Source organism: Pristis pectinata, unplaced genomic scaffold, assembly GCF_009764475.1.
Source record: "Pristis pectinata isolate sPriPec2 unplaced genomic scaffold, sPriPec2.1.pri scaffold_173_arrow_ctg1, whole genome shotgun sequence".
NCBI lineage: Eukaryota > Metazoa > Chordata > Chondrichthyes > Rhinopristiformes > Pristidae > Pristis > Pristis pectinata.
Genome location: NW_026262506.1, coordinates 1 through 21,814, shown reverse-complemented (window position 1 = coordinate 21,814; position 21,814 = coordinate 1). Strand labels below are relative to the sequence as shown.

The 21,814-nt window shown below is 59.0% G+C and overlaps 1 protein-coding gene across 1 annotated transcript; it reads left to right on the top strand.

Annotated features, from left to right (window-relative positions):
• Positions 1 to 291: 291 nt before the first annotated feature.
• Positions 292 to 20,702, top strand: LOC127567187 (oxysterol-binding protein 1-like). The gene is made up of 3 exons (XM_052009878.1): positions 292 to 530; positions 20,335 to 20,543; positions 20,653 to 20,702. Exons 1-3 carry the CDS (start codon positions 409 to 411, stop codon positions 20,700 to 20,702), a joined length of 381 nt encoding a protein of 126 aa, XP_051865838.1. The 5' UTR covers positions 292 to 408.
• The last annotated feature ends 1,112 nt before the right edge of the window (positions 20,703 to 21,814 follow it).

Here is a 21,814-nt window from a genome sequence, read left to right as displayed (position 1 = left end):
TAAGCGGGCGGCGAGGGGGGGGATGGGCGGCCAATGAGGGTGCGGCCGGAGGGGGGGTTGACGGGCAGCCAATGAGCGGGCGGGGAGTCAGACCGTCGACCAATAAGCGGGCGGCGAATCAGACGGGCGACCAATAAGTGGGCGACTGGGGGGGACGGGCGACCAATGAGCGGGCGGCGAGTCAGACGGGCGGCCAATGAGCGGGCGACTGGGGGGGACGGGCGACCAATGAGCGGGCGGCGAGTCAGACGGGCGGCCAATGAGCGGGCGGCGAGGGGGGCGGGCAGCCAATGGGCGGCGGCGGTGGGCGGGGCAGCGGCCTAGCGGAGCCGGGGCAGCGGGTAGCGGGGCATCGCCGGCCGCCCGCCTCCCTCCCTCCGCCCGGCCAGGCCTGGCCCCACCGCCGCGATGACGGAGCTCAAGTCGCCGTCCGACACCTACAAGGGCTGGCTCTTCAAATGGACCAACTACATCAAGGGCTACCAGCGCCGCTGGTTCGTGCTGAGCAACGGGCTGCTCAGCTACTACAGGTCGGGGATGCGCGGCCTACACCCGGGGGGCTGGGCTACTACAGGCCGGGGATGTGGGGCCTACAGCTGGGGGGCTGGGTCCTGGGGCCTACACCCGGGGGACTGGGGCCTACAGCTGGGGGGCTGGGCTACTACAGGCCGGGGATGTGGGGCCTACAGCTGGGGGGCTGGGTCCTGGGGCCTACAGCTGGGGGGCTGGGCTACTACAGGCCAGGGATATGGGGCCTACACCCAGGGGACCGGGGCTTGGGGCCTAGATCCGGGGGGACCAGGGATCCGGGGCCTGGGCTGGGGCCGGGGGCCTGTCCTGGACCCCGGGGGTGTAGGGGACCCAGGGGTTGGCGGGGGGGGTGCTGAGCTACTACAGCCCGGGGCCTGGGGTCTAGACCCGGGGTGTAGGGGACTTGGGTTGGGGGGGGCGTCTCAGCTGCTCCAGGCCGGGGACCGGGACCGAGACCCGGGGGTGTGGGGTGTGGGGGTGGGGGGGGTGGATCTGCGGGGGCACTGGTGGGGGAGAGGGGGGGGCTGCTGAGCTGCTGCCGGTCGGGGACCGGGGCCTGGGGGACCGGGGGGCTCAGTTACTACAGGTCGGGGACTGGTGCTGGGTCTAGTGCTGGGGGACCAGGGGCTGGAGGACCCCGGGGGTGTTCTACTGCTACAGGTCGGGGTCTGGGGTCTAGACCCGGGGTATAGGGGACCCGGGGGCAACTGGGGTGTCAGCTGCTACAGGTCGGGGTCTGGGTCCGGGTCCGGGCTTTGTGCTGGGGGAGTGGGGGTTGGGGGGGTCTCAGCTCCTCCAGGTCGGGGTCCGGGACCGGGGGCAACAGGGACCGGGGGGGGGGGGGGGTCTCAGCTACTAGGAATCGGGGACCGGGGCCTAGACCTGGGGTGTAGGGGACTGGGGGGTCTCAGCTACTACAGGTCAGGGTCTGGGGCCTAGACTGGGGGTGGTGGTGGGTAGGGGGGTCTTCAGGGTTGGGGGGGGTCTGAGCTACTGCAGGTCGGGGATCCGGGCCTGGTGAGGGAGTGGGGGGTCTGGGTACTGGGGGTAACAGTGGGGCTGAGCTGCTGCAGGTCGGGGACCGGGGCCGGGCCTGGGGGACCAGTGGGGCTGAGGTGCTGCAGGTGGGGGTCTGGGGCCTGGTGAGGGACCAGGGGTTGGGGGGGGGGTTGGGGGGGGGTCTGGGTACTGGGGGCAGCCGGGCTGCTCAGCTGCTGCAGGTCGGGGTCTGGGGCCGAGAACGGGGCTGGGGAACCTGGTTCTTTGTGGGGAATGGGGCCAGGCCTGTTGGGGGGGGGGGGGGGGGGGGCGGGGGGGTTCAACGAGGGACTGGGGTCTTAGGTACGATAGGTCAGGGGCTGTGGGGTATTGGGGGGACCGGGCTGGGGGGCAACTGGGGGCTGAGCTACCGCAGGTCGGGGACTGGGGCCCGGATAGGGGGAGAGGGGCTGTGCTGCTACAGGCCTGGGTCTGGGGACAGCTGGGGGTGGGGTGGACCTGGGGCAAGTTGGTGGGGGGGCACAGGGGGCTGGGGACGGCAGGGGGGATGGGGGGAACGGGGCCGGGGGTGGGGTAATGGGGTGTGAGCTACTTGCTACCGGTCAGAGACTGTGGGGGGCGGGTCTGTGGACGTAATGGGGGAGAGGGGGGAGCGTGGGGTTGTAGGGGAGGTGGGAGAGGAGAGAGTGGGGGAAGAGGGATTGGTTGGGGGGAGTCGCTGAGCTACTGCAGGTCTCGGGTCCCGAGCCTGTGGGGCGACCCGGGGCTCAACTGCTCCAGGTCGGGACTGGGGAGAGGGGCTGAGAGGGGTGCGACCGGGCACCGAGGGGCTGCTGCTACAGGTCGGGGTTTGGGGACCTGTCGGGTACTTGGGCGACCCGGGAGGCAACCGGACTGGGGGCTGAGCTACTTACGACAGGTCAAGGACCAGGGCTGGACCTTGTGAGGGGCAACCCGGGCGTGGCGGGTGTGTTGGGGGTGCTTCTGGGGGCAACGGGCTGCTGACTTACCACAGGTCGGCGGCTGGGGACCAGGAGGGGGAGCAGGGAGCAGGGGCCCCGGGGGGGGGAACAGGGAGATGTTGTGGGGAGATGGGACTGCTGAGCTGCCACAGGTCAGGGACTGGGTCTGGGGGAGAGGGGGCCAACGTGGAGGTGGGGTGGGAGGCTGAGCTATTGGAGACCCAGGACTGGGGCCGAGTGGGGGACTGGGGGGCAGCGGGGCCTGGGGAAGGGATTGAAGGCGGCGGGAGGGGGGTACAGGGTAGACGGGCTGAAGGAGGGGACTGCGGGTAGGGTAGAGGGATGGAGAGGGATTGGGGGGCAGGGGGGAGGGACAAGGACTGAGGGAGGGAGGGAGGGAAGAAAGAGAGGGAGGCCACAGGTGAAGGCAGGGGTCCCAGAGGGAGGGAGGCCACGGGTGGAGGGAGGGGTCCCAGAGGGAGGGGGGCCACGGGTGGAGGGAGGGGTCCCAGAGGGAGGGGGGCCACGGGTGGAGGGAGGGGTCCCAGAGGGAGGGGGGCCACGGGTGGAGGGAGGGGTCCCAGAAGGAGGGAGGGAGGGACAGGGAGGCCACAGGTGGAGGGAGGGGTCCCAGAGGGAGGGGAGGCCACGGGTGGAGGGTCCCAGAGGGAGGGGGGGCTTCGGGTGGAGGGAGGGGTCCTAGAGGGAGGGAGGGAGGGAAGAAAGAGAGGGAGGCTACAGGTGAAGGCAGGGGTCCCAGAGGGTGGGAGGGAGGCCACGGGTGGAGGGAGGGGTCCCAGAGGGAGGGAGGGCCACGGGTGGAGGGAGGGGTCCCAGAGGGTGGGAGGGAGGCCACGGGTGGAGGGAGGGGTCCCAGAGGGAGGGGGGCCACGGGTGGAGGGAGGGGTCCCAGAGGGAGGGGAGGCCACGGGTGGAGGGAGGGGTCCCAGAGGGAAGGGGGGCCACCGGTGGAGGGAGGGGTCCCAGAGGGAGGGAGGCCACGGGTGGAGGGAGGGGTCCCAGAAGGAGGGAGGGAGGGACAGGGAGGCCACAGGTGGAGGGAGGGGTCCCAGAGGGAGGGTGGGGGGGCGTGGCAGACCGGATGGGAGAGGTGGGGTGGGGAGATGGGTCAGGAACCCCCCCCCCCCCCCCCCCCATGCACCAGCCTGGGCATGTGTGCGTCGTGCAAATGAGGCAGGGTAAAGCCTACCCAGGTGGAATAAGGCCGCGCTGAGTAGCCCGCCGGGTGGGGGGGGGGGGCGGGGTGGTGTTGGGAGGAAGTGGACGGAGAGGGAGGGAGGGAGGGAGAGGTGAGCGGGAACTGGTGCGCGGTTGTGTTATCGTCTGTGGCGGTCAGGCATCGAGTGGGTGGGGGCAGAGACGGGGGCCGTGTCTGTCCTCTTCCGTCGCTGAGGGCTTGCTGTGTGCATGGGGTGGGGTGGGGTGGGGGGAATATTGGGGAGGGTGTGAATCACAGTCCACCCCTGGGGTTGCAGGTGTGGAGGTCGGACAGTCGGGAAACCTTGTCCCCATCCCCGTCCCCTGCCCGCCCCCGCCTCCGCCCAGACCCCCTCCGTCCCCTGCCCGCCCATCTCCTCTGTCCGGATCTCCTCCGTCCTATCTGCCTCCACCCCCACCCCTGGCGGCACATCCCAGGCACTCACTGTTCTCTGTGTTGGTAAAAAAACATTCCCCTCATATCTCCTTTGAACTTTTCCTCCTCTCACCTTAAATGCACGTCCCCACCCTGGTGGGGGAGAAAGATCCCGGTCGTCTCCTCTATCTCTGGCTCTTGTGATCTTCTAAACCTCTCCCCTCGGCCTCCGCCGCTCCGGAGAGAACGACCCGAGTCTGTCCAACCTCTCCCCATAGCACACGTTCTCTAATCCAGGCAGCATCCTGTTGAACCTCTCCTGTATCCTCTCCAAAGCCCCCCGCACCCTTCCCGTAACTCGGTTGTGGGGTGGGGGGGGGTGGGGGGGGCGACCAGAACGGAACGCCATACTCCCAGATGCGGCCTGACCGGAGGTTTACGAAGCTGCAGTGCAAACCTCCCGGCTCTTGACCTCAGTGCCCCGTCCGGTGCGGGCGCGCACGTCGCGTGCCTTCCCTGTCGACCTGCGCGGCCGCTTTCAGGGGAGAGCGGTGGGCTCGGGACCCCAAGATCCATTAAGCATCCTGCCACTTAACGGTGTCCTGTCCCTTTTACATCAGACCTCCCCCAAAATAAATACTTGCTTCCCCCCTCCCCCCCCCACCCCCACCGACACATCTCCTCTGAGCTCCCCCCCACCCCACCCCACCCCACCTTAAACGCACGTCCTCTGGTATTAGATATTTCTGCCCCTGGAGGGAGGGGGGGAACAATACCGGCTATCTGTGCCTCTTTTGATCTTGTAAACCTCTCCCCTTCAACCTCCGCTGCTCCGGAGACAACGACCCAAGTCTGTCTGACCTCTCCTTGTAAACTCGCTCCCTCTAATCTGGGCAGCGTCCCGGTGCACCTCTCCCGCACCCTCGCACTCCCTCTCTCTCTCTCTTTCTCCAAAGTCTCCAAGTCCCTCCTGCTCGGGGGTGCGGACCAGAAGGTAGTTTTATATCAAGGGCAGGTCGGGCAGCGTCCGTGGAGAGAGCTCCCTGCCCCTTCTCGCCTGACGCAACGCCACAGGCTCCGGCGGATCGCGCCGCAAGGACGGCCTTCCGAGGGAGAGCAGAGGGCAGAGGTATAGCCGGCCTGCAGCTCTCGCTTACCAGGCGGTCCCATTTGGCCCATTTCCAACCCCCATACCTGTCCAAGTGTTTTAAATGTTGGTATTGGTTTACTATTGTCACTTGTACCGAGGTCCAGTGAAAAACCTGTCTTGCACATCGTCTGTACAGGTCAATTCATTACACCGTGCAGTTACATTGAGGTAGTACAGGTAAAAACACTAACAGTACAGAGTAAAATGTCACAGCTACAGAAAAAGTGCAGTGCAATAAGGTGCAAGGTCACAACAAGGTAGATCGTGAGGTCAGAGTCCATCTCATCGTACAAGGGAACTGTTCAATAGTCTTATCACAGTGGGGTAGAAGCTGTCCTTGAGTCTGGTGGGACGTGCCCTCAGGCTCCTGTATCTTCTACCCGATGGGAGAGGAGAGAAGAGAGAATGTCCCGGGTGGGTGGGGTCTTTGATTATGCCGGCTGCTTCACCGAGATAGCGAGAGGTAAAGGCAGAGTCCGCAGAGGGGAGGCTGGTGTCCGTGACGCGCTGGGCTGTGTCCGCAACTCTCTGCGGTTTCTTGCGGTCCCGGGCAGAGCAGTTGCCGTCCCAAGCCGGGATACATCCGGATAGGATGCTTTCTGTGGTCCATCAATAGAAGTTGGTGAGCGTCAAAGGGGACAAACCGAATTTCTTAGGCTCCTGAGGACGTAGAGGCGCTGGTGAGCTTTCTTGGCCGTGGTTGGGACCAGGACAGGCTATTGGTGATGTTCACTCCCAGGAACTTGAAGCTCTCAACTCTCTCAACCTCAGCGCCGTTGATGTAGACAGGAGCGTGTAAATCGCCCCCTTTTCTGAAGTCAATGACCAGCTCTTTAGTTTTGCTGACATTGAGGGCAAGGTTGCTGTCATGACACCATTCCACTAAGCTCTCTCTCCTTCCAGTACTCCAACTCGTTGTTGTTCTACCTGCCTCTGCCGCTTCCTCTGGCAGCTCGTTCCACGTACGGACCACCCTCTGGGTGAAGAAGTTTCCCCTCGGGTCCCTACTAAATCTCTTTCCCCTCTCACCCTAATCCTGTGCCCTCTAGTTCCTGATTCTCGACTCTTGGAGGGTGGGGAGAAATACTGTGGGTGTTCACCCTGTCGATGCCCCTCGTGGTTTTATACACCTCTATAAGCTCACCCCTCTGTCTCCGACGCTCCAATGAAAACAGTCCCAAGTCTGGCCAACCTCTCCTGCAAACTCAGGCCCTCTAGTCCTTGCAACATCCTCGTAAATCTTCTCTGTGCTCTTTCCAGCTCAATGGCATCTTTTCCTATAACAGGGTGACCGAAACTGAACACAATATTCCAAGTGCGGCCTCGCTAATGTTCTGTACAACTGCAACATAACCTCCCAACTCCTGTACTCTGTGCCCTGACTGATGAAGGCCAGCGTGCCGAACGCCCTCTTCACCACCCCTGTCTACCTGTGACGCCGCTTTAAGGGAACTATGTACATTTACTCCAAGGTCCCACTGTTCCACAACACTCCCCGGGACCCCACTTTTCGCCGTGAGAGTCCTACCACAGGTACCTCTGTTCCACAACACTCCGACCCCACCGTTCACTGTGAGAGTCCTACCCTAGGTTCCTCTGTTCCACAACACTCCCCGGGACCCCACCGTTCACTGTGAACGTCCAAATCTCTTCTGTCTTCCCAAAATGCAACACCTGGCACTTATCTGAATTGGGGTGTTGGTTTATTATTGTCACTTGTACCAAGGTACAGTGAAAAACTTGTCTTGCATACCGATCGCACAGGTCAATTCATTACAAATTGCATTACAATAGTACAGGGTAATACAATAACAGAATACAGAGTATAATGTCACAGCTACAGAGAAAGTGTAGCGCACGCAGACAATAAGGTGCAAGGTCATGACAAGGTAGTTTGTGAGGTCAAGAGTCCTTCTTCGTAGTAGTCTTACAGCAGTGGGATAGAAGCTCTGAGCCTGATGGTACATGCTTTGAGGCTTTTGTATCTTCTGCCCGATGGGAGGATGTCCGGGGTGGGGTGGGGGTCTCTGATTATGTCGGCTGCTTTACCGAGGCAGCGGGAACTGTAGACAGAGTCCGCGGAGGGGAGGCCGGTGTCCGTGACGAGCTGGGCTGTGTCCACAACTCTCTGCGGTCTCTTGCGGTCCCTGGCAGAGCAGTTGCCGTACCGAGCCGGGATGCATCTGGATAGGCTGCTTTCTACGGGGCATCGGTAAAGGTTAGTGAGCGTCGAAGGGGACGTGCCGAATTTCTGTAGCCTCCTGAGGACGTAGAGGCGCTGGTGAGCTTTCTTGGCCGTGGCGTCCACATGGTTGGGACCAGGACCGGGTATTGGTGATGTCCACTCCTAGGAACTTGAAGCTCTCGACCCTCTTGACCTCAGCACCGTTGGTGTAGACAGGAATGTGTCACCGTCCCCTTTCCTGAAGTCGATGACCAGCTCTTTTGTTTTGCTGACATTAAGGGAAAGGTTGTTGTCATGACACCATGTCACGAGGCTCTCTATCTCCTTCCTGTACTCTGACTCATCGTTATTTGAGATACAGCCCACTACGGTGGTGTCATCTGTAGATGAAGTTAGAGCAGAATCTGGCCTCGCAGTGGGGAGTGTAGAGTAGAGGGCTGAGGACGCAGCCTTGTGGGGCACCAGTGCTGAGAATAATCATGCCGGAGGTATTGCTGCCTCTCCTCACTGATTGCGGTCTGTTGGTCAGGAAGTCAAGGGTCCAGTTGCAGAGGGAGGTGTCGAGTCCCAGGTCTCGGAGTCTGGTGACAAGTTTGCTTGGGATTATAGTATTGAAGGCAGAGCTGTATAGTCTAATGTAGGCGTCTTCACTGCCCTGATGCTCCAGAGCTGAGTGTCGGGCCAGGGAGATGGTGTCCGCTGTAGACCTGTTTCGGCGACAGGCGAATTGCAGTGGGTCGAGGTTGCCCGGGAGGCTGGAGTCGATGCGTGCAGTGACCAGCCTCTCGAAGCACTTCGCGATGGTGGACATCAGAGCCACCGGGCAGTCGTCGTTAAGGCCCGTTACCTTGTCTTTCGTTGGTACCGGGACGACAGTGGCCTCCTTAAAGCAGGCGGGGACCCTCAGAGTGAAGCAGGGAGAGGTTTAAAAATGTCTGCAAGTATCCGGGCGGGATCTGAGCACACAGCCAGCTCACGCTCCCTCTGAGTTCCCTGCTGAACATCTCCACTCCCTACGACACCACGTGTCTCAGTGTTACTCGGTCCTGGGTTTTAACTCCAAAGTCCCCTGTGTGCGTTGACCGTGCGCGGAGCTGCCCAGCAGCACCCCACCGTGGGGAAATGCCTGCACTGTTTTGAGGAGAGGGGTCCCAAAGCGCTCTGGGATGTTTGCCGTCGAGACAGGGGAGGGGAGGTGCCCGTTACTGTCACTGGGGAGGAGGTACAGGAGCCTGAAGACTCATACTCAATGATTCATGGACAGCTTCTCCCCCCCCTCTTGCCTCCGCCGTCAGATCCCTGAACGGTCTGTGAACACTGTGTTTCGGTAATTTGCAGCCTTTCCACGTCTCTGCTCTGTGCTGCTGCCACAAAACAACACATCTGACATCGTACGTCAGTGGTAAATCTGATTCGGATAATGGATCAATGTCACCAAAACAAAAGAGCTGGTCATTGACTTCGGGAAAGGGGGCAGTGTACATGCAACTGTCTATGTCAACGGTGCTGAGGTCGAGAGGGTTGAGAGCTTCAAGTTCCCGGGAGTGAACATCAGCAACAGCCTGTCCTGGTCAAATCACGTAGATGCCACGGCCAAGAAAGCTCATCAGCACCTCTACTTCCTCAGGAGGCTAAAGAAATTTGGTTTGTCCCCTTTGATTCTCACCAACTTTTATCGATGCACCACAGAAAGCATCCTATCTGGGTGTGTCACGGCTTGGTACCGCAACTGCTCTGCCCGGGACCACAAGAAACTGCAGGGAGTTGTGGACACAGCCCAGTGCGTCACGGACACCAGCCTCCCCTCCATGGACTCTGTCTTTACCTCTCGCTGCCTTGGTGAAGCAGCCGGCATAATCAAAGACCCCACCCACCCGGGACATTCTCTCTTCTCCCCTCTCCCATCGGGTAGAAGATACAGGAGCCTTAGGGCACAGACCACCAGAGTTAAAGATATCTTCTACCTCACTGATAAGACTACTGAATGGTTCCCTTATATGATGAGATGGACTCTGACCTCACGATCTACCTTGCACCTTATTGCACTGCACTTTCTGTGTAGCTGTGACACTTTTCTCTCTACTGTTATTGTTTTTACCTGTACTACCTCAATGCACTCCGTACTGACTCAATGTCACTGCACTGTGTAATGAATTGACCTGTACGATCGGTTTGTAGGACAAGCTTTTCACTGTATCTCGGTACAAGTGACAATAATAAACCAATACCACAAGCAGCATCTGCAAGCAAAAAAAACCATGAATGAAATGTAGATCGCGCACAATTTTTTACAAGAACCGCAATTCGAAATAGCAAGAAGTCCATTTTAGTGCGTAGTGTTGCTGACCCGTTGTGACTGGGGTTGTGCCGCTCGGTTCAAGAACCGAACGGTTGAAGGGAAGTAGCCATTCCTGAACCTGGTGGTGTGGGGACTTCACGCTTCTGTACCTCCTGCCCGACGGGAGCTGCGGGGAGACGGTACGGCCCGGATGGTTGGGGGATCATTGATGAACGGACGTTGCCTTCTCGAGGCAGCGCCTCCTGTAGATATTGCCGACGATGGGGGAGGGATGTGCCCGTGACGTTTTGGGCTGCCAGGATTGGGGGTAGAGGTGTTGAAGAGGCTCTTAGGGCACGTGGATGTGCGGGGAACCGAGGGATGTGCACACTGTGCAGGCAGAAGGGATTAGTTTAATCACCGGTTTAATTAGCTCGACACAACATTGTGGGCGGAGGGGCCTGTTCCTGTGCTGTACTGCGTGTATTTAAAGCGGGTGGTGGGGTGGAAAGATTCGAGGGAGATGTGCGGGGTGGGGGGCCAATTTTTTTGCATGGAGTGCAGCGGGTACTTGCAATGTGCTGCTCGGGGTGGAGGCAGATACGGTGGAGGGGTTTAAGAGGCATTCAGAGAGACAGGTGAACGGGCAGAGAACGGAGGGGGAATATGGATTGTGTTGGATATGCATGGGACGTGTACTACCAATGCTGGGGGGCGCAGGGGAACAGGGGGACCCAGGGGTACTGTGAATGGGCGGGGACTGGGGGGCGGAGGGGAACAGGGGGACCCAGGGGTACTGTGAATGGTCGGGGACTGGGGGGTGCAGTGAAACATAGGTGTACGAGTGCATCATTCGTTGAAAGCAGCGTCACAGGTAGACAGGGCAGTGGAGAATGCGTTCGGCACGCGGGCCTTCACCGTTCAGGGCACCAAGTGCGGGAGTCGGGAGGTGATGTTGCAGCTCGGGGAATCCAGAACAAGGGGGCACAGGTTTAAGGTGGGAGGGGAGAGACCTCCGCGGTTGTCCAGGTGAGGTCTTCATTACTTGGAACGAGGGTGGGGGCGCGGGGTGGGTGACCTTATAGAAGTGTTTCAAGTTATGAGAGGCAGAGATCAGGTGGAGGGGAACCGTCTTTCTCTCCCCGGGGGTGGGGGAATCAAAGACGAAGGTTCTTGGCGGGGGGGGGTGGGTGTGGTGGGGTGCAGCAGAGGTTCAGGGGGAGAGGGGAGAGGGACCCAAGGGGGCAACTGCTTCACACAGAAGGTGGGTGAGTGTGCGGAACGAGCTGCCGTATCACAAGATCGGTGGGGGACGGGCGTACGCCGCCGGGTATGGGGAAGGGTGGGAGGTTCGGTGGGGCGGGGTGGATTGGCGGGCAAGACGAGGTCCCGGTGAGCTCTCGGGCGTGGTGGGAGGTGGCAGGGCGCGTCTGCGTGTTGTCGGCACAGGGCGGGGTGCGAGGGGAGACTCCACCCACGTTCACCCTGACAGGAGTGTCCCCCTCTCTCAGCCTCAGCCCGAGTTTCACTGGCTGGGGGACGGGCGTATGTGACGTCTGTCGGCGGGCGCTGGGGGACATATATCTGACGTTGGCCGGCGCGCGCCGTGACAGATACCTGTAGCCTTCCCTCGTGGGTTGAATGGTGTGTTACTGCGCTGTGGGGTTACGTTATCCTTCTACCCTTGAACGCCAGACCACGGTTAGACAGGGGCGCCGAAGGCGGCGTTGGGCCCGCGGGCCTTTGTCGGTCGGGGCACCGAGTCCAGGAGCCGGGACGTCATGTCACAGCCGTACAAGGCGTCGGTGAGACCGCACTCGGGAGTACTGCGGGCGGTTCTGTTCGCCCAGCTATAGGACGGGCATCATCAAACTGGAGAAAGGTGCAGGCTGCATATAGAGCACTGCCTGCAGTTCTGGTCACCTCACTACAGGAAGGATGCCCAGGCTTTAAGAGAGGGTGCAGAGGAGGTTTACCAGGGCGCTGCCTGGATTAGAGGGCACGTGCTATCAGGAGAGGGGTTGGACAAACTTGGGCTCTTTTTTCTGGGGCGGCAGAGGCTGTGGGCCGATCTGTTGGAGGTGTATAAAATCATGAGGGTGGACAAGTAATATCTTTTTCCCCATTACTGAGCAATCCAATACCAGAGGGCACGCATTGAAGGTGAGAGGGGTTAGATTCAGAACAGACGTGAGGGGTACACCTTTTACTGAGAGAGAGGTGGATGCCTGGAATGCATTGCCTGATAGGGTGGGGGAGGCAAATTCATTGGGGGCTTTTAAGAGGGGCACATGAGAGGGAAATGGAGGGACATGGGCATTCTGTAGGTAGGAGGGATTAGCTACGTCGGCACAACGTTGTGGGCCAAAGGGCCTGTTCTGTGCTGTACCGTTCGAAGAAAGATTCCCGGGAACCTTGCCGGGACTGGAGAGACTGAGTTGCAGGCTGCTCCAGAGAAGAGAGCCCAAGTTTGTCCAGCCTCTACTCCTTGTAGCGGAGGAGACTGGGGGGGTGGGTGTTGGGGTGGGCGTGACCTTGTGGAGGTGTATAAACTCATGAGGGGCATCGAACACTACAGCACAGTACAGGCCCTTCGGCCCGCAATGTTGTGCCGACATGTTATCCTGCTCTGAGATCTATCTACCCCTTCCCTCCCACATAGCCCTCCATTTCTCTATCATTCATGTGTCTATCTAAGAGTCTCTTAAATGTCCCTAATGTATCTGCCCCCACAACCCCTGCCGGCAGTGCGTTCCACACACCCACCACTCTCTGTGTAAAAAAACTTACCCCTGACATCCCCCTTATACCTTCCTCCAATCACCTTAAAATTATGTCCCCTCGTGTTAGCCATTGTCGCCCTGGGAAAAAGTCTCTATGTCTGTCTGCTCGATCTGTGCCTCTTGTACGCCTCTATCAAGTCACCTCTCATCCTCCTCCTCTCCAAAGCGAAAAGCCCCAGCTCGCTCGACCTATCCTCATGAGACGTGCTCTCCGATCCAGGCAGCATCCTGGTAAGTCTCCTCTGCACCCTCTCTAAAGCTTCCACATCCTTCCTATAATGAGGTGACCAGAACCGAACACAATACTCCACGTGTGGTCTGACCAGAGCTGCAACATCACCTGGCGGCTCTTGAACGCAGTCCCCCGACTAATGAAGGCCAACATTCCATCCGCCTCCATACGCGCGGGCAGGGTGAGTAGGTGTGTGGACGGGGTGAATCTACACAGACTTTTTCCCACAGGGTTGGGGAACCAAGAACTAGAGGGACAGGTTTAAGGTGAGAGGGGAGAGATTTAATGGGGACCTGAGGGGCAACTTTTTCACCCAGAGGGTGGTCCGTACATGGAACGAGCTGCCTGAGGAAGTGGTTGAGGCAGGTACAGAATCGCATTTATCGTCACTGGGGTGGAATTTGTTGCTTTGCGGCAGAGGTACAGTACGAGGCGTAACGATCTACAAAGTACAAAAATAGTGCACTGACAAATCACCAACAGGCTTGTCCCGGTCAAATCACGTGGACGCCACGACCAAGAAAGCTCACCAGCGTGTCCACTTCCTCAGGAGGCTGAAGAAATTTGGTTTGTCCCCTTTGACTCTCACCAACTTATACTGATGCACCATAGGAAGCATCCTATCTGGATGTATCCCGGCTTGATACAGCAACTGCTCTGCCCAGGACTGCAGAGAGTTGTGGACACCAGCCTCCCCTCCTTGGACTCTGTCTTTACCTCTAACTGTCTTGGTGAAGCAGTCAGCATAATCAAAGCCCCCACCCACCTGGGACATTCTCTCTTCTCTCCTCTTCCGTCGAGTAGAAGATACAGCAGCCTGAGGGCACGTACCACCAGGCTTAAGGACAGCTTCTACCCCACTGTGATAAGACTATTGAACAGTTCCCTCGTACGATGAGATGGACACTGACCTCACGATCTACCTTGTTGTGACCTTGCACCTTATTGCACTGCACTTTCTCTGTAGCTGTGACACTTTACTCTGCACTGTTATGGTTTTTACCTGTACTACATCAATGCGCTCTGTACTAATTCAATGTAACTGCACTGTGTAATGAATTGACCTGTACCATCGGTTTGTAAGACAAGTTGTTCACTGTACCTCCGGACAAGTGACAATAATAAACCAATACCGATACCAAAAAGGAACAACAAGGTGGTGTTCAGGGGCTCGCGGACTGTTCAGGAATCTGATGGCTGGGGGGGGCGGTGGTGGTGGGGGGAGGAGAAGCTGTTCCCGAATCTTTGAGTGTGGGTCTTCAGGCTCCTGTAGCTCCTCCCCGATGGGAGTAACGAGAGTTGGTACGCAACAGCAGCTTTTAAGAGAAGCTCGGACGGGTACATGGATGGGAAAGGTTTGGGCCAAACGCGGGCAAATGGGACTGGCTGGGGTGGGACATCTTGGGGGTCAGCATAGACCAGTTGCACCAAAGGGCCTGTTTCCGTGCTGTGTGGCTCTGTAGGTACCCCTGAACACTGGGGTGGGGGGGAAGCCAGACTGTTGACAGTGCTTTCTGAGAGGGAATACCAAAGATTCCTAGGCCCCGTGAATGAGGAATTTGGATTTGGTTTATTACTGTCACTTGTACCGAGGTACAGTGAAAAACTTGTCTTGCAAACCGATTGTACAGGTCAATTCATTATACAGTGCAGTTACATTGAGTTAGTACAGAGTGCATTGAGATAGTACAGGTAGAAACAATGACAGTACAGAGTAAAGTATCACAGCTACAGAGAAAGTGCAGTACAGGTAGACAATAAGCTGCAAGGTCATAACGAGGAAGATTGTGGTCAAGAGTCTGTCTCGTTGTATGGGGGAACCATTCGATAGTCTTATAACAGCGGGATAGAAGCTGTCCTTGAGTCTGGTGGTCCGTGCTTTCAAGCTCCTGTATCTTCTGCCTGACGGGAGGGGGGAGAAGGGAAAATGTCCCGGGGTGCGTGAGGTCTTTGATGCCACTGGCTGCTTCACCAAGGCAGCGGGAGGTAAAGACAGAGTCCGCGAGGGGAGGCTGCTGTCCGTGACGTGCTGGGCTGTGTCCACAACTCTGCCGTTTCTTGCGGTCCCGGGCAGAGCAGTTGCCGTCCCGAGCCGGGGTGCATCCGGATACAGCACGTGTAAAAATTGGTGAGAGTCCAAGGGGGAACGTGCTGAATTTCTTTAGCCTCCTGTGCAGTAAAGTCCCTTGTCCTCTGGATCCTGAGTCCCTCTGCATGTCACTTTACAGTCAAGGGGAACAGTGGAGCCTCGATTCCTTGTGTTCCTTGCAGGTAACTGCAGTCCAGTTAGCTTAACGCCTGTAGTCGGGAAAATGCTCGAAGCTATCCTTGAAGGAATAACGAGACATCCGGATAGAACTGTTTCCATCAGGCAGACGCAGCACGGATTCAGGAAGGGCAGGTCCTGTCTGACAAACTTTCAGGAGCTCTTTGAGGATCTAGCGAGCGCGGCAGGTGGAGGGGAACAGGTGGGTGGTTGTCGCCTTGGATTTCCAGAAGGCGTTCGATGAGGTGCTGCATGAAAGACTTATCCGTAAGGTGGAAGGCTCATTCAGAACGTCAGGAGGCACGGGATCCAGGGACACTTGGCTGTATGGATTCAGAATTGGCTCGCCCATGGAAGACAGGAGGTAGGTTGTAGACGGAGCGTCTTCTGCCTGGAGGTTGGTGACCAGTGGTGTTCCGCAGGGATCTGTTCTGGGACCCCTGTCCTGTGTGATTTTTTTATGAATGACTTGGACGAGGATGTGGAAGGGTGGGTTAGTAAGTTTGCTGATGATACAAAGGTTGGTGGTGTTGTGGATGGTGTAGAAGGTTGCTGCAGATTACAACGGGACATTGATAGGATGCAGAGCTGGGCTGAGAAGCGGCAGATGCAGTTCAACCCGGATAAGTGTGAAGTGAGACACTGCAGGAGATCGAAATTGAAAGCAGAATACAAGGTTAATGGCAGGACTCTCAGCAGTGTGGAGGAACAGAGGGATCTTGGGGTCCAGGTCCACAGATCCCTCAATGTTGCCGCGCAGATCGATAGGGTTGTTAAGAAGGCGTGTGGAGTGTTGGCCTTCATTAGTCGGGGTATTGAATTCAAGAGCCGCGAGGCGATGTTGCAGCTCTGGTCAGACCACACTTGGAGTATTGTGTTCAGTTCTGGTCGCCTCATTATAGGAAGGATGTGGAAGCTTCAGAGAAGGAGCAGAGGGGATTTACCAGGACGCTGCCTTGATTGGAGAGCACGTCCTGTGAGGAAAGGTTGAGTGAGCTGGGGCTTTTCCCTTTGGAGAGAAGGAGAATGAGAGGCGACCTGACAGAGGTGTACAAGAGGCATCGATCGAGTGGACAGACAGAGACTTTTTCCCAGGGCGACAATGGCTAACACGAGGGGACATAATTTTAAGGTGATTGGAATCAAGTATAAGGGGCAAGTTTTTGACAGAGTGGTGGGTGTGTGGAACGCACTGCCGGCAGGGGTTGTGGGGGCAGATACATTAGGGACATTTAAGAGACTCTTAGATAGACACAGGAATGATAAAGAAATGGGGGGGCTATGGACACAGCCCAGCGCGTCACGGACACCAGCCTCCCCCCCTTGGACTCTGTCTTTACCTCTCGCTGCCTTGGTGAAGCAGCCGGCATAATCAAAGACCCCACTCGCCCGGGACATTCTCTCTTCTCCCCTCTCCCATCAGGTAGAAGATACAGGAGCCTTACCACCAGCTTCTACCCCACTGTGATAAGACTATTGAACGGTTCTCTTGTAAGATGAGATGGACTCTGACCTGACGATCTACCTTGTTGTGACCTTGCACCTTATTGCACTGCACTTTCTCTGTAGCTGTGACACTTTACTCTGTACTGTTATTGTTTTTAACTGTACTACATCAATGCACTCTGTACTAACTCAATGTAACTGCACTGTGTAATGAATTGACCTGTATGATGGGTTTGTAAGAGAAACTTTTCACTGTACCTCGGTACAAGCGGCAATAATAAACCAATACCAATGTGGGAGGGAAGGGTTAGATCTATCTGAGAGCAGGATAAAATGTCGGCACAACATCGTGGGCAGAAGGGCCTGTACTGTGCTGTGGTGTTCGATGTTCTGTAAGGATGCATGGAGTCGGGGATGATGTATCAGCGTAGATAGAGGATTGGTTAACCAATAGAAGGCCGAGAGTTGGGATAAATGGGCGTTCCTCTGGATACGCAAACAGTGGTGAGCGGGGGGTGCCGTAAGGGTCGGTGCTGGGCCCGCCACTGTTGGCGATGTGGGTTATATCCCGGAAGGGGTAACCGGTTGGGGAGGGTGGTGGTGGGGGAGGTGTCAGTAGTGGGAGCAGGCAGTTGGGTGGGGTCCAACGAACATGGAAGGGGATGGCTGATGCCCACAGAGGTGGAGAGGGCGACACTCAGCCCAAATCGGACTCCGAGGAGGGGGCTGGACTTTCCTGCCTCCCGGGTCTCGGGTGACGCACCTCGACCGTGGCCCGAGTCAGTTCCAAAATGCCCCCTTAACGCTCTGTGTTTATTCTTCTGTGTGCGTGTGGATTTGTAGATTTTTACATCTTTGCCCGGTGTGGCCCGTTGAGGCGCCTGCCTGTCTGTGTGTGTGTGTGCGCGCGCGAGAGATCGTCTTAGCACTCAAATCTGCTCCAGCCTTGGCCTGCCTCCCACACCTCCCCCACACCCCGCCTGTCCACAGTGGGACTCTGTGCCTGGGTGTGTCGCTACCTGGTACGGTGCAGCGGGACTGAGTCAGCACAGTACTTGGACTTTGGCACCGTCTCCACCCGGTCTGTCCGCGCCAAAGTCCGTGGGGAGGGAGGGAGGGGCCGGCACTCTCTCTCGCTCCCCATCTCCCTCTCCCTCCCCCTCCCTCACCCTCCCAACTCTCTCTCCCTCCCCCTCCCTCCCTCTTTCTCCCTCCCCTTCTCCCCCTCTCTCCCTCCCCCCTCCCTCCCCCCTTTCTCCCCCTCTCTCCCCCCTCTCTCCCTCCCCCCTCTCTCCCTCCCCCCTCTCTCCCTCCCCCCTCTCTCCCTCCCCCCCTCTCTCCCTCCCCCCCTCTCTCCCTCCCCCCCTCTCTCCCTCCCCCCCTCTCTCCCTACCCCCCTCTCTCCCTACCCCCCTCTCTCCCTACCCCCCTCTCTCCCTCCCCCCTCTACCCCCTCTCTCCCTCCCCACTCTCTCCCTCTCCCCACACCCCCCACCGGGATTAGACACCGGGACATCCCATCTACTGTCGGCTAAGCTGCCTGAATCTGTCAAAAGCGGAGACAACCAATCATTTTGGGAAAGCTGGACACTACCTAACGTGGGTGCCCGTGGGTTACTTGCAAGGTCGGGCGCATTGACGTAGAACCTGAGGTGTGCCCGGGAGGGATGGACGGCTGGTGGTCCCTCAGAGAAGGGAGTAGGAACAAATGGGTCAGAATCAGTTTTACTCTGACGTACGTCCAGAAATTTGGTGTTCAGCGCAGGACGTAAAAATTACTCTTGCTGCGAAAATAAGTCACGTGGGGAAAATGAGGAACAACGAGGTAGTGGTCACGGGTTCATGGCCCGTTCAGGAATCTGACGGCGGAGAGGGGAGAAGCTGTTTCCGAATCCTTGAGTGAATTGGTTTGTTATTGTCACTTGTACTGAGGTCCAGTGAAAAACTTGTCTTGCATACTGATCATACAGGTCACTTCATTGCACAGTGCAGTTACATTGAGTTAGTATTGAGGTAGTACAGGTAAAAACACTAACAGTGCAGAGTAAAGTGTCACAGCTACAGAGAAAGTGCAGTGCAGGGTAGTAAGGAGGTACATAGATGAAGAGTGTGGCTCCTAAACCTCCTCCCCCGATGGGCATAACGAGAAGAGGGCATGTCCAGGGACAGTGAGGGGTCACTGGTGACGGACGCCACCTTCTTGAGGCACAGCCTCTTGAAAATGTCCTCGGCGGCAGGGAGGGTTGTGCCCATGACGGAGCCGGCTGAGTCCGCAACCCTCCGTGTTGGAAGCCTCTGCACCAGGCGGCAATGTGGAACTCTCTCCGCTATACATCTGTAGAAATTTTCGAGAGTCTGACCAAATCTCCTCAAACTCCTGACGAAGTAGAGCTGCTGGCGTGTCTCCTTCGCGATTGCCTCGGCCCGTTGGGCTGAGAGCAGATCCTCGGAGGTGCTGACGCCCGGGAACTTGAACCTGCTCGCCCTTCCCCGCCGCTGAACCTTCGGTGAGGACCGGCGTGCGTTCTCCCCGTTTCCCCCCTCCTAAAGTCCACAGTCGGTTCCCAGGTGTTGTGAAACAGGTTCGGGGTCTCGCAGGGCAAGGACCCTGAACGCAGTCTTAGTGATAAGTGATTTATTTACAAAGACAAGACGCGGGGAATAGGCAACGGGGACGACGCACACGCAGACAGTTGATAACGAGCGTGGGAGAATCACAACGGGTAAAATACACACGCACACACGCATGCACGCACGCACACACACGCGCGACACACACACACACTCACTCTGAATTGGGTACATACAATTAAGGAAAAACAACACGATACCCCCCACCCCTTGACTCAGTGCGGGCATGGCTCTATGCTGCCACAGGCACTAATTTATCCAGCACCGTTCCACGGCCTGGAATAAAACACATGCTCCGAACCCTATTAAACAGTACACAGTTTACCAACAAGGCATTCCTCGGAGACAAAAAGAGACCGAGCCAAGCACATGTGGCACTCTTTAGAGTGCTGGAGGGCTTGGGGGGGGGACCAGCCCAGGTAGTTCAAAAAAGGCTAATGGTCAGAGCCTGTGTACAAAGGTGCCTAAAGAGGCCAATGGTCAGGTGTGCGCTGATGGGTGAGGTGGAGCCAAACCTTGATTGGCAGTGGTGTGTCTTCCAACCAGGTGGTGGGGGGGGGGGGGGGGGGGGGGGGGGGGGGGGGGGCGGTGCTGTCACGTGACAGGCCCGGCCCTCCGCAGCACGCCAGGTCAAGCTGACTTCGAGGGTGAGGCTGTCGTCGCGACACCCCTCGGCCAGCCGATCCGTCTCGCTCTCACGGACCTCCTGGTCGCCGTTTGGGATTCCGCCGACCATGGCGGTGTCCTCGGAGAGGGGCAGCCTGTGGGCCGTGGTGCGGGGAAGTGGGAGGCCGCGCACCGGGCTGGGGGTGGGGGATCAATAGGGGCAGTGGGTCATCTCAGCTGGGAGAGAGAGAGAGAGACTGCAGAGGAGTGGAGGATCTAAGTTTACCCGTGCGCGGATCACGGGGAGTTACCCGGGGCAAGTCGCATGAGTCACGGGAGAGGGCGGGGAAGGGGGAGTGGGAGTGGGTGAAGGGCGGTGGGAGGGTGGGGAAGGGGGGACAGGGGAGGGGGGAGTGGGTGAACGGGGGGGTGGGGAGGGGGGAGTGAGTGAAGGTTGGGGGCAGGGGGCAGTGACAACCCAACACCGGAGGTCGGGAAGACTACCTGAGGGAGGGGGCGGGTTCCTGAGGGAGGGGGCGGTCAGAGGCGGGACCTGTCCCGTCCGACTTTGGGACGGGTTCCTGAGGGAGGGGGCGGTCAGAGGCGGGACCTGTCCCGTCAAGCTTTGAGGAGAGGAAGCAGTGTCTGACGGTCTCCCTCCCTCTGTCCAGGACCCAGGCAGAGATGGGACACACGTGCCGGGGGACCATTAACCTGGCCACGGCGAACATCACGGTGGAGGACTCCTGTAACTTCATGATCTCCAACGGGGGCGCCCAGACCTACCACCTGAAGGCCAGCTCGGAGGTGGAGAGGCAACGCTGGATCACCGCGCTGGAGCTGGCCAAGGCCAAGGCTGTCAAGATGCAGGCTGAGTCCGGTAGGTGGGGGTGGCCCAGGGGTCGGGGTGTGTCCCATGGTGGGGGGGTGTCCCAGAAGTCAAGGGTGTCCCAGGGTTCGGGGATTCCCGGTGTCGGGGGGTGTCCCAGGGGTCGGGGTGTCCCAGGTGTTAGGATATGTCCCAGGGTTCAGGGAATAACCGGGGTCGGGGTGTCCCAGGGGTTAGGGTGTGTCCCAGGGTTCGGGGATTCCCGGAGTTGGGGTGTCCCAGGGGTCAGGATGTCCCAGGGATCCCAGGGGTCCCAGAGTCGGCGTGTCCCAAGTGTTGGGGTGTCTCTCAGGGGTCGGCATGTGTCCCAGGGGTCGGGGTGGGTCCCAGGGATCCCAGGGGTCGGGGTGTGTCCCGGGGTCCCAGGACTTGGCGTGTTCCAAGGGTCGCGGTGTCTCCTGGGGTCCCAGGGGTCGGCATGTGTCCCCGGGATCCCAAGGGTCGGGGTGTGTCCCAGGGGTGTGTCCCCCAGGGGTCCCAGGGGTCGGGTTGCGTCCCAGGGGTGTGGGTGGGTCCCAGGGGTCTGGATACCCCATGGGTCCCAGGGGTCGGGGTGTGTCCCAGGGGCCGGAGTGTGTCCCAGAGGTCGGGATGTGTCTGGGGGTTGCGGTGTCTCAGGGGTCTGGGTGTCCCAGGGGCCTTAGGGATTGGGGGAGTGCCCCATGGGTCAGGGTGTCCCATGGGTCTCAGGGGTCTGGGGGGTATCCCAGTGGTCGGGGTGCACCATGTGTCCCCAGGGGTCAGGGGGTGTCCCACGGGTCGGGATGCCCCATGTGTCCCCAGGAGTCGGGGAGTGTCCCAGGGTCCCAGGGGTCAGGGAGTGTCCCAGGGGTCAGGCTGCCCTGGGGTGGGTATGGCGTCCCCCAGGGATCCCAGGGTTCGGAGGGTGTCCCAGGCGTCAGGTGCCCCATGTGTCCCCAGAAGTCGGGGAGTGTCCCAGGGTCCCAGGGGTCGGGCTGTCCTGGGGTGGGTATGGCGTCCCCCAGGGATCCCAGGGGTTGGAGGGTGTCCCAGGGGTCAGGGTGCCCCATGGGGCCCAGGAGTCAGTGGGGGTGGGGGAGGTGGGTGTCCCAAGGGTCAGGGTGCCCCTTGGGTCCCAGGGGTCGGCTGGGTGTCCCAAGGGTCAGGGTTCCCCATAGGTCTCAGGGGTCAGGGTGACCCATGGGTCTCGGGTTGGAGTGTCCCAGGGCTTAGGGAGTCCTGGGGTGGGTGTGTCACAGAAGGGGGTGAGTGTGGGGTGTCCCGGAAGGTGTGTGTGTGGT

What these genes read in the sequence shown, in the direction of transcription:
- LOC127567187 (XM_052009878.1), top strand. Translation starts at nt 409, where the DNA reads ATGACGGAGCTCAAGTCGCCGTCCGACACCTACAAGGGCTGGCTCTTC. An exon ending in GGGCTGCTCAGCTACTACAG is followed by an intron (nt 531 to 20,334) that starts GTCGGGGATGCG and finishes CCCTCTGTCCAG; the next exon opens with GACCCAGGCAGAGATGGGAC. An exon ending in CAAGATGCAGGCTGAGTCCG is followed by an intron (nt 20,544 to 20,652) that starts GTAGGTGGGGGT and finishes GGGGTGTCCCAG; the next exon opens with GGGTCGGGGTGTCCCAGGTG.